Source organism: Gavia stellata, chromosome 15 (assembly GCF_030936135.1).
Source record: "Gavia stellata isolate bGavSte3 chromosome 15, bGavSte3.hap2, whole genome shotgun sequence".
Taxonomy (NCBI): Eukaryota; Metazoa; Chordata; class Aves; order Gaviiformes; family Gaviidae; genus Gavia; species Gavia stellata.
In genome coordinates this window covers 16,549,589-16,562,771 of record NC_082608.1, presented here as the reverse complement: position 1 = coordinate 16,562,771, position 13,183 = coordinate 16,549,589, and the positions used below count along the sequence as shown (strand labels likewise).

Below are 13,183 nucleotides of genomic sequence, written 5' to 3'. Positions count from 1 at the left end.
AAATCACCAAAAAGATCACCTCAACATACCTATGTATAAAATTTTGCTGACTGGAGGAAAAAATTAAGGAATGGTAAGATACTGTGACTTCTTTCAAAATTACATTTTAGATTTATTTTTTTTTAATACATGTAGCAGATGTAGGAAGGTGAACAGAATTATGAGAGCAGAAATAATCTAGTCAACTCAAAAGACAACTTTGTCTTTACTGGAAAAAATCATGGCAAATTCACTAACTGCATTAAAAACCTTGCAATCTCATAGCTATGAGCGCGTGCTGTTGGTTTCTATCAGCTGTCTACAGCATTATGAATTCATACATTAGCACAAAATTCCAATCCAGCATAGAGATCCAAAATTAAAGACAGAATGTAGGGTAAACTGTACATTCCCTGACCATTTATTCACCACCTTATTCAAGCATATTTTCAGGAACAATGAATCTCTTGTACAAGGCACAAAACCAAAAGGAGATTAATTGACCAGACCATTGCAAAAATATTCTTTTTTAATTAATTCCTTTTTTCTTTTTTTTTTTTTTTAATGGAAAACACTTTCGTTCTATTCTTCCACAGTTAATAAACTCTGGCCATTCTGAAGGAAAGAACATCTGCAGACTAAATAGTCACCATCACGACAAAAAGTCTGTAATTGGCAGATCAGCAGGGTCTTGTGGAATTCAAATCTCTGAAACTCTGTGCCCCTGCAGGATTTTTTTTTTTCCTAAACAGAATCACTAAGGTTGGAAAAGACCTTTAAGATCATCAAGTCCAACCATCAACCCAACACCACCATGTCCCAAAGTGCCACATACAGTCCTCATGTGCTTCTTACTTCAAGAAACCCTTTCTTACTCTGGCATCTTGGCTTGTCCTAGGAATGGATGAAACAGGCTGTAACAACCACAGAAGCTCTTCCATGATTTGATAAGGTTACTAGGAACTGCAAGATCAGAACGGCTTACAAACAGCAATGGACACCCTACTTGAAGGATATCACAGCCTTTTCCCTAGTACTGACATAAAAACAATCTTCACTTATCCATTCTTCTTAAGAACCATCACCTCTCCTAGCTATAAAGCTAATCTGTTGCACTGTTCTTTTCCTTCACCAGCATCCAATTTTTCCTTAGTAGAAATATTTCTACTTGCCTTATCTATGTTTGTAAAGAAGTCCCAATTTATTTCAACATGCCTCATTATATGGGTTTTCCTCATATCTGAGAAAAAGATGAAGGAAAACAAAGATTTCTGCCTTTTACAGAGTAGTTCCTTCATTCGTATTTCCAGACTTTTTTTTAGATGCGGTTTCCTACACATGTAGTAATTCCATGGTGCTCAACCACTTCAAATTCCCTTCCACCTTGCTGGACATTACTAAACTTTCTCCTGCATTTATTACCTATATCATCAACATTAAAAAGTTTTCTCCACTTAAAGATATGCTAACAAGATAAACCAGAAACTTAACACCACAATAAAAAAACAACACTACAAAATGTTTTTGTCTATTTCCTTAATCCTCGTTTATTTAATAAGAACCGAGTTCTGAGAACACTTAGTACTAAATTCTTTGCTTGCTACCACTACAATGGAAGTCAATGAGACTATGCAGAACAGTGAGCATAAGCCATCATTAAAAGTACATCTCTGCAGAGTCCCGAATTGAAAAGCTGTGGGCAGGGATCTAAGCTATTTTTACCATTCATTTTTCCTGTAAATTGGTCACACACATACAAAGAATTAATATTAATGATCTTTGCTTTATGCAACCAAAATTCTGTATTTCACTGAGTACAATATAGCAAAGATCAAAAACCGACTTAATATATCTGCAGTCCGTCTCGAGTAGATAAAAGCTAAAATATAGCCATATTTTTAAGTATTTTCCTTTTTATCCACTTTCACCTTTAGCATTCACTTTATTTTGAATCCCAGCCATCAACTGAACCGAAGTAAAAATATTTTTGAGAACCATATTGAGAAATAAAATATACATTGAATTAATTCAACATTTTGAATTTGTCCCTGTTTACTGGAAATACAAGCCATATGATGTCCTAAACGCTTGGAAAATGCCCACCAAATCCTTTAAAGCCTCCTGCACTCACTCACACTGACTGGCTATTACTTGAAAAATCAATGTATTTATCTTGATAATAAAACTCTATCTTTAGTACAGTAACAGTGCAGAGCTAACTACAGATGAAGATGTAGGTATGAAACAGTTCAGCTGTAGCCAGTACATCAACCCTCTAACTAAAAGATATCAGTATTCAGAAGGATGCCCAACCCTGAAAGTTAGGGACTTAACACATCTGCTGTGTAATTCAGACTCTGTTTTACAGTGGTTTCATTACTAATCATAAAAACTGTAACAGTGGAACTGTATAAACAAACTGAACAGTGTTTTTACTGTAAAACATGAATGTAATATAAATATTTGCCTTTCCCTTTTCTCAACATCTGTAATGAAAGCAAATTCATGCCATATGTTTATAGTATACAAAAAATAGATCTCAACAATTCATCCATGTAAATGTTGGTTAAACTGTTTACTGTTTCTAACTTTGTGTGGGGGTTTTTTAAGCACAAATTTCCTCGCAATTCATTAAAAAGCCTCTTGCTCTTGTCAGTGGCTACATTCACTGATTCGCAGCTGGTTTTGGAGATGAATCTGGCAGAATAACTTGAAGATCACAGATTTCTCACTGATAACAAGATCAATAGCTCTGACAGGTTGAGACATGTCCAGAAGACTTCAAAATACAAAAGCAACTGCTTTCCAGCTTCTTATATTAACAAAGCATATTAGCAGATTGTATTACATGTAGTTTTTCTTAGTGCTGTGTATGCTGCTTAAAAATTATGTCTACCATAATTTAACAATTCACTGTCCATCTGTATTTGGAAAATAACTTTGCAGCATGCATCACTCTGCCAACGTGTCTCAGCTGAGCAGATTACTCACAGGAACATACTGAATTCTTGAACATTATGGCCAAAGTATGGCCATACCTTCATACTGGTCTCAATCAGTTGTTACTAGCACCAGTACTGGTTAAGGCTTATACTATCTCCACTATTCTCCACTAGTAACATAAGGCCTGATTCCATTGCAATTACAGTTAATTAAAAGATTCCTTCTTTTCAGAAGGATCTGGATCTCACCCTTAAAAAGAAAAAAAAGCATTATAGTCAGCAGAGGCAATAATGTTTTAGTCTGAGTGTCTATGGCTGCAAGTGAGACAAGTTGACGCAGAATTTTTTTTATTGCATTACCAGTTAGCTTAATAAAAGACACTGCTTCTTCCTGCAAGGCCTTTTCCCCATAGCAAGGTTTGAATAACTACTTTTATCTTGATTCTTCAGCACAGTCACTATTCAGAGCACTGGAAGATGAAATATGTCTATACATCGCTGGCTTTTATAACTGTATATTACACTGTGATGGCATGTGAGCCAATAATACATAGTTTTAGAATATCATGCTTTGAAACAATACAATTCTTCACCACAAAATAACAACACAGTATTGGAAATAATATTTTCACAGAAATCATGTGCTCTACCAGTATGATATTCTGAAATATTTTCTATTTTGAAGAGATTACTTTTTAAGAACTTTTATTTAGCACCAATTTAAAACTCTTTAATTCTGTACTAACAGACTGTGGCTTCATTCAGTATTTACTACACCTCCAAAGCCATCTTTTACGCATTCTTCAGTTTTTTCCATAAATGAAAATCTGCCACTAATCATGATGAGATGCCCTCCCTGAATCATTCATGTAAGGGAATTCCAAGAACAATTTATGGTGCTGGTTCTAACATATTCTTACATAGTCTTGGCATGGAAATCCTGTGTTAATAGCCTGACTGATTTACAGAAAAAGCTCACAAAATTAACATCCAATAGATAGAAAAGGAAATTTTATCTTCTGTATCAAGATTAGCATCCATTAGTATCAAGAGACTAAAGACAGAAGAATATTTTACAGAGCTATTCTGTATTCCACACACACATAAAATCATAAACCAAGGACACCGGTGGAAATGAAGCACTACATGGAAAATCAGTCCCCCTTCCTTGAGGAGGAAACACATACAGTTGACACATGAAAACTATTGCCCATATTCTATGTAAATGTGCCCAGTTTTCTTCTTGGTTTTCCACACTTTACAAGATTGCAATTGGAATACAAAGACTCACTTATCAGGTTTTAATTTCATTCAGTTACTTAATCAGCAAGAATATAAATCGCTCCTTAGGTGGAGAGTACTTTGGGGGAAAGGAATACAGCAAGGAGTCACGTTTATTTTGCTGGTTTTCTTCATAGCCATTCTCCCTTCTCTTGTCACATCTCTACCTTCTAAGTTTCCACATATAAAGGAAAACCAAATTTTCTTTTTACAGTTTAATCTAATCTTTGATGTAGCTGTAGGCCTAACACTGAGGAATAATTACAAAAGAAACATTATACTTTTTATGAAGTATTAAACTTACAATTTATCTTTTAATATCTACTTCAAAGACTATTTGACAGGAATAAATAAATGAGACCTTCTTGGCAAGAAAAGCTGTGATTTATGAACTATTTTATTCATTCATATTCTTAAGTATTTTCTTGAGAATACCACTAACATCTGGAGCTACACAGTCTTATCCAAACATTCTGCTCATACTCAATTAGAAAATTATATCAATAATAATGTAAAATAAATTACCTAGCTTCTCTTCCTGGAGCATAGATTTCAATGTTCGTCAGAGCAACTATGTGTACAAACAGCACAGTAGTGTTTTTCATTAAGCCTTAAAGTCAATTAAGCTACGAATTGGAACAATCATTCCTCCTTTGCAAAGTATTGATATTTTTTCTTGGCTGCTTTCAGGCCTTTTCACTACTCAAGAAGAGATTTATGTTTGACAATTTCTTTCTGATTAAAATGAATCATAACTCTAGAATTCTAATTTCCTCTTTTCTGAGCAAGAAATTATCAAACAGTTTTAAATTGATATTGAATGTCATCGTGCATGAACAACATTCATTTTCGAGATATCAAACATAAAGCTATACTGATCTCTCTTTATCTGCCGCTTTTACATACTTTCTCTTCCCTTCTCTCTCTCACTCTATATGTGTATATATGTAAAACATCGGATTGTACCAATATAATCAACTATACCTCTCTGTAAAAATCATATTTGCCAGAGTAGCTAGACCAGTCGCATTGAAACTTGTCACGACGCTTTATATAAGGCAATTACCCTCTATTTGCAATATTAGCAAAATTCTGCTGCAGTTTAGAAAGAAAACAACTGGAATACTGCAGGTTGCAAAAAAAGTTATCTAAAGTAATTAGCAAGTTTGTGCGGGTAATCCCTACTCAAATGGCTCAAACTCTCTATAAAACAGCTCTTCAAACATAAATTGTTAAAAACAAAGTTTTCTACATTTGTCTCCAACAGCCAGTTAAGATCAGTTTGAATTTGTTTTTTAAACATAATGGAAGCTAATCTGAAAAATCTTATTTTCTCCCACTATTCCTCCTGTTTTCTCTAAATCTTAACAAATTGGATTTTTCCAAGCCATTTAGCTGTCCCATTTTCTCTTTATAAACTTGATTTTCAGCTTTCACTAAAAGCAGATTGAAACCGGGTTTTTTGGCTAACAACTTATTTAAAAGTACAACAGGCCCAAAGAAGAGCTGTCTTTCTGCGGACACTCAGTTTATGGCATTCCAGACAAGGATGTGACAAGTAGATTCACTAAGGGAACAAGCTGGATGGCTTTCTTAAGTACTGTTACATATGCTGTACTTTATTTTTAAATGTTGTATTACACTAGGTTTGATTTTGGGGGGTTTTTTTGTTTGTTTGTTGTGGTTCAGCAGTGGTGGTGGTTGGTTGTTTTTTTGGTTTTTTAGAATTACATTTTTTTCCATATATATTTCAGGCTTTAATTAATACAGACCATCAGTTAGATAACTTGAAATTGATAGATAGATAACTTCAAAACTTGAAATAAAAACATCTCTTTCTTTATACATTTTTAATTATTTTGTTTTCTTGCAAAATAAGCTGAACTCTCTTTTGCATCAGACAACAAAAAGAATGAAAAAGGAAATATTCTTTGTCAGACATTTAAACGTCAAGTACTAAGCCATACTGTCCCACAGAAAAGTCAGCATAGGATACACATTGCTTCTGGTAATATACATGTTATTATAGGTATACCAATTTTATTACCAACACATTAAACACGCTAGAATTCAATATGGCAAAGATTTTTAAAAGTATAGTTCATGCAGATTAGAAGAAAATGGGGTTGTGACATTCAGTTGAACACTAGGCACTTATTTACCAAATTTCCACCCCTCGGAATATTGGAGGAAGACAGTATTTATAGTGCAGCTCAGAGACCTAATCTCAAAAATTTACAAAAAAACCATAAAACAAGTAGGTAGCACTATTGTTGCCAAAAATACTACCCGAGTAACGCGAACATGAGACTTTGTAAGACTGCATCCTAAACAGCTGTATTTTTCTAAAAATTGGTTCCAAATTGAAAAGTAAACCAATCTCCTTCCATTAATTTTGCTTTTTCTAGGAACAAGGGAGACAAAATACTGTGGACGCTTTGAAGTCCTTTATAGCAGGACAGTTGCAGCTACATATTGAGAATTCACCTGAACCATATGCAGAGGTTGTTGACATTCTTCTTAAACTCTTTCATTTTAGAAAAGAATTTTCAATTAACAACTTTCTGCTCCGTAATTACACCTATAAGCTAAAAATTAATATTTTACATCAATATTTTAATATTAGTATCAATCAATCAAATTAATCTTTGTCTCTTTGTTTTCAGTAACTGACTTTGGGGCAGGTTTTTGTGTTTGTTTTCCTCAAGATTGCTTACCATTTGATGTAAATTTTAAGCATCTTGTAATTCATCAACTAATTCTCTCCTGGTAACACACTCCAAGTAATTAAAGTTCAGTAATAACTTATTCTTTCTGCTCCAGCACCTGCATTTCATTTGTTTATTTTCCCAGAGTCATAAATCTGAGGGACTGTCAAAGTGCCATAATATTAGTGCAATAATCAAAGTTAATTAGTCCCTCTCAATAAACAACAACAAAGCCATTACAAAGATGCATTGAAGGCTTTCCAGCTACCCAGTTTATAGATGAGATTCTTTTCTGAACAATTAGAATTTGAAAACTGTTAGTAAATAAACACAGTGTTTCTGAAGTAATTTGACCTTCACTGATCTTCATTCAATCAACAATTCATTAACTTTTGGTGAGATAATATAGGTATTAAGACAAGTACTCCTGAACCCCCATTGCCTTCAAAGTGCAAAGAGAGATGCTTAGAATTAAGCAGGTAATGGGATATTTTTAAAATAAAAGGTAGTCAGTACTGCCTTATTTTAGTTCCATAAAAAACATAGATATAGCTATATTTAGCTGGACTGGAACTACTAAATTCAAAAGACAGAATATCAACAAATCCAGTTCTATTGAAAGAGAACAGACAGATAAACTTTAAGCAACACACGCTATGCTTGCCCGTGTTGGAATTCTCTTGGAATTCCATGCTATTGAAATAAAAAACAAGAAGAGAGCTTTAATGTGAAGTACTGAAGGGAAAGGAAGGGTTTTTTTCCCCTCATAACCCTTTACTGTAAATCATTAATATCATCTGGGCAAGAAAAAAAGGCCTAAATACAAAGACGGTTTCTTGAAGAAACTTGTGGTTACAAAAATTAGCAATATTATAAGGATCACTTATTTGGAAATACTTACTTGTAAATAAGCACTGTTTGTTTTGAACTAATAAATATTATAATTATCTGTAGACTACTTATGTGTAAATATTAATACTACTGAGTGCTCTCCCATATCATCTGGGAGCAGTTGAAATATTTTCAGAGCTTGGGAAATAAAGCTAAAACACTCATCACTAATTTTAGCAGGAAAGAAATAAAATTCCAAGAATCTGCCCCTGTAGTTTATTATTCAAGTAAAGTGTATAGGACTGTGTCAACGGATTATCTCCTGGAAGTCAGGAGTCATAGCAAGCTCAGACAAAACTGGTCTGCAATCCTTACTAGCAAGTAATTGCTAGTGGGAGGAATAAATTAAGAACACTGAATAAATTTTAATAAGGGTCTTAGAAGATCCAAAGAAAAAAAAAAAGAAAAAAGCAAGCAGGGGGAAGTTAGGAGTCAAAGAGAAACAAGGGAATAGACAGTACTGAAGAGCTTGTATTTGCATGACAAAATGGAAGAAAAATTAAAGAAAGAGGGAAGAAATAGGAAGGAACTAAAACGTTGAGACAGACTGCCTGGCAGCAGTGCTGTTGGGCCTGATGGACTAGGAAATAAAAGGAGGGAAACATTCTTGGTTTTGAAAAGTGTAAGAATGACCCCCTGAAATGTCCCATAGTATAAAAACTACAGGCAACACAGTGGCTGTCTCTAGTAACCAAGTGTGTACATTCTCCTTCAGTTAGTTATACACTTTGGTTCTGGAAATGTCCTGTCCTATGAACTATGAAACATGCCTCAGTGGTTCTTTCAAACATTTTCACCCCCACAAAGCATCTGTATATAACATGGATAACAGCATGTCAAGCCTTGCAGTCCATCCAATACAGTCATATGAAATGAAAAATCTCTATCACTGGTATACCAGTGACTGAACAGGATATTATAAAATAAGACAAATGCCTTCTTCCTTAGATTCTTGCATAGCAATGTAATATCTATTTAACTGCTTGTACTGCACAAAAGATTTCACAACTTGAAAAACATAGCTTAGTGTTGGACACTATATACATTCACTTACCCATTCCACAAGAATGCGTTGTACAGCATCATTGCCTCTTGATGTGTTTCTGCAGGCCAGGATAACATATGCCCCATGCAGTGCAAGAGACTTTGCAGTTTCAAAACCTATGATAAAACATTTGCCTAGTTAGAAATAGATCTTAGTAACAAAACAGAGCTATAAAATTACCTGAAAAGGTGAGCCACACACTTAAGTACACTAACACTACCTGCAGTCTGACTACCTGTTTGATAGTCACCTGGACCCAGCTTTTAAGAGCACATATGAAAAAAGGTAGACATCTCAATGTGAACGGGTCGTCTTTGGGACAATAATTGCATGTATTTTGTGCAAAATAGGCTTGGGATCTTCAAAAAGCAGACTCAATTTCTCTGCCTCAGTGTCTTCAGGTGTTAGAAGAGCAGGATTATACTTACTCCTTACTTGTTCGACTGTGAAGAATGAGCCATAAGGCAAGACTGCAGAACGATTATGCCTGGCAACATCTCACTGAAAGTGATAGAGTACTCTAAAACTGAGCTCTGGGCTCTTTAGATGCACAGTTAGCCTTTGATTCATCAATCTGAGGACCACCTGTGGCAAGGGGGATCATTCAATAGGATGTGTGAGGGAGGAAGAATCAAAAACATGTGGAGACAACTACTCCTTTTTCCAATCCAAACACAACCCCGTCTGTAGAACACTGCTGCACAAAACCAGGGACCAGAGAACTATCCAAGTGTTAAACCATTACCGGGAGGGAGTTGTCAAGCTCATTCTTAGAAAACAAGATTCCACCTAAGGAGATCTATAATCTACATGTATGTTTTATTATCCATGCATCTTAAAATCTTTGCTAAAATTTTCCTTAAATTATCTGCGAAAAATAAACTCATTTTTTGTCCCATCATCAACTGATATAGGGAGAAAAAATTTTCACTATTGTTATCATTATGAATAATCAATCAAATACGGTGCAGCTTCAATATATTGGTCATAGTATCATGGGGCTAAACAGGTCACTGGGTGTACCAGATGATACAGAGAAGAAACAATCCATGACAAATTCCCTCTTTTGCATAACCCACTGGTAAGTCTTAATCTGCAAGCACATTCTTTCTAAATCTGAAACAAGTGGACAGGCATTCTACACTTTGCTGCAATTAAAGTACAACATGAATCTATATCCCCAGGTTTTTTTTCTTTCGTTCATAGAACAAAGTTTCACAGTGAATTTCTCAATGACTGTACACCACCTTTTTTTGCAATACTGTTAATCATTCCTTCCCCATTCTGAATTTGGGCACTTCAATTCTCCTTTCTAAAAGAAGACTTCAGATTTCAGATTCATTTCAGTTTCTGAATTTGGGACGGTACTGCAATTTAGTGAATCAGTTCAAATTATGAAACTGTCCACCAAGAGCTGCAACTCTTTCCACCTTGACGTCACCTGCAAGCTTTGCAAGCATACTCTGTTTCACTGCTCAATTCATTAATGAAAAACTGCATAGAAGTTGGTCCAAGGTAAATGTCATTTAATTGGAAAAAATCTGTGACAATTTACACCAGGAGATGAGTTCTTGGGAGTGCAGAATGCCCATAAAGTGCAGAGAACTGAGCCAGAAAACTGGGTTTCTATCATGGGTGAGCTACTACGTATTTGTGATGTATTCACCAATATCACTGGGTACCCATCTCCATGAGGAACTGCAACAATGATAGAAATTTCCATCTAGCTGAAAGAGGCATAACATTGCTTAATGAGTTCCAATTAGACAAGCTTAAACTAGAAAATGAAGAATCAAGCTGAAATGCCCAGCAATTTGAGTGTGCGAAGAAGTCAGAGAAGAGGTATTTGTTATAGCTTTATGACATTTAAAGCATGTTCATGTTTTCCTTTTAAAAATTGTTTACCAAAAAAACTATTAAGATGGGCTGTCTCACTTCCAAAACACCCTGGAGCAACAAAATTCAGTTACAGCACAAGACATAACTTACATTATACAAACAACAGACACAAAGACGAATTTATACCATTTTCTGCAATTACATACTTAGAGTATTTAAGTCCAAGCAATTTTCTTGTATCTCTGTTAAAGCCATTCATTGCACCAAACAACTTTAATTACCTGGTTAATTCATTGCACGCACACGAATTCAGCTACAGCATATGCAAAGATTTCCCCTGTTCCTAATTCCACTTTAAGCGTATTGAACTAGAATTTTTCATGTAACTAATGTAAGACATGTTGTACCAGAGTACTATTAGCTAGCTTTATGCTTCTTGTTTTGTACAAAAAACACGCTTATATTGGCCAGCTTGTCATAATATTAAAAACTAGTTGGAATGCCTGGGAATACAGTTTTTCCTACTCTTATACAAAGCTCTAGAGCTGACAGCCAGTTTAATTAGCTAAGCGTGATGACGTTTTGCTAACCCTACTCCATTTCACATGTGCAAAATAATGAATTCCATGCCACTCTCTGTTACAGTTAATAACTTGATTCTTATTATTAACTAAAAAAGATTAAAATTTAACCAAGTAAGTTACATGCTGCAAATTTATTTAATTTTAATACCACCTTGATTTTTCCCTACAAACTTGGAGATGACTATTAAACACTCTAGGACATACTTGCTCTCTTCTGGGCTACCAAAGGATGATTCTTCACCCTTAGACAGACATGTTCTGAATCTTTCCATGAAATTATGTGCTTAAACATCCCCACCTCTTTTCAGAGGATTTTTAAGCATCAGTCCATCTGCCACAGGTGAAGTGCTGATGTCTCTCCCCATCAGACATATTTTAAACTACTAACTCATTCACGAACACTCTTGCACTGTATTTAGGACAGCTAGATTTATGCAAAAGGAGAAAAACCCAGGTACCCCAAACCACATAAAGGTTCCAATTCAACTACTGAATTACTAGCTATAAGGTAGGAATTGTACATAACTATTACTACTTGGTCTTTTTATCACTTTGTGCGGAGCGTAATTCATAAGGCATCTTTTCACACCATCTACCAAATGAAATATATCAAGAAGAGGTAACACAATGTCTACTTCATAGAGCTCACTGGGGTTTAAGCATGATCTACCTACCAACTTGCTCAGACTCGAGACTGAAGCATTTTTAGATACGTCCTTAAAATAACTGTTCATAGACCTGAAAATCCTCATTAAGCAGTATAGTTAAGTACCTTTACAGTTTAAGAAACAGCCATGCAGGAGCTTAGAAGAATGCAATTTCTAACTGAAACACCTGAAGCAGGAATTTGAATACTGAGGTGCTTCCAAAACCTTTTATGGCTTTAGCTTTTTGTTTCTCCTGCAAAAATTAAGGCTTCTTTCTTCCCTCATCATCACATAGCTTAAACAGGTGGGGAAAAGCCTCTAGCATAGTGGAACATTTTTATTCTTTTAACAGACTCGTTGTGTTAAACTAAGTTTGCCAACCACATTTGTCTTCCAGCAAAATGTAGCCATGTTTTCAATATACAGTAAATTTTAAAACCTCAGCCTAACACAAGGATTGAGTATTTAAAGTACAAAGCTATTTAAACTCCATAAAGAAAAACCTTGCCTATCTATAAAAACTACACTGAATCAAAATCCACATTGAATGTGGTTTCATACACCAAAGTTAAACCACAAACATCATAAATGCACAAACAACAGTAAAACCTCAAAAAAAACCACAACACAGTATATAGAAAGAAAAATCTAAATAACTGTGTTAAGGACTTGCATAATTAAGAAACCAGAACAACCTTAATTCTACCCACAACAGCAACTCTGTGGACTGACTTCCAAAGAACCACACATTTCTTTAAAACTTCACTTAATCTGAGACTGCAGCCACCAATGTGCTCTCTTACAGTGACACAGCCCTTTCACAATGTAGGAACATTAACAGCAATGACACCAGTATCTTTTCTAGGAAACAAATCATATCCTTCAGTGCTGAACCTTCCCCATACCATAGCTCTGCAGCTGCAATACCCCAGCACTATTTAACCCAGGTAGAACAGATAGCACAGCCTACTGCTGACAGGAACTCTTGCCATTTACATTCTGCCTAGCTGCAACGGCTGGCAAAGGGTGTACATGGCTGAAGGAAACTTCATTATATATTAGTTGTGGTTTTTTTAAAGTAGGAACAACCACATTAAAAACCAGCATAGGATAATATACTTGAGCATCCAGGAGAGCCAATTACAAAGAAAAAGGTAGATACTTCCCCCAAATGTGACATAAGAACAACATGCTTAAATAACGTACACTTTGGGAGAGCAATCACAGTATATTTAAACACTCTATACAATACAATGTTGAGCAAATG

At 35.1% G+C, this 13,183-nt stretch overlaps 1 protein-coding gene across 1 annotated transcript in view; it reads right to left on the bottom strand.

Annotated features, from left to right (window-relative positions):
- WWOX (WW domain containing oxidoreductase) overlaps positions 1 to 13,183 on the bottom strand; it is a 532,815-nt gene that overhangs the window by 494,856 nt on the left and 24,776 nt on the right. Inside the window, exon 5 of the mRNA XM_059825031.1 lies at positions 8,856 to 8,962. Coding sequence (XP_059681014.1) covers positions 8,856 to 8,962 — 107 coding nt within the window. The remainder of the gene's footprint in view (positions 1 to 8,855; positions 8,963 to 13,183) is intronic.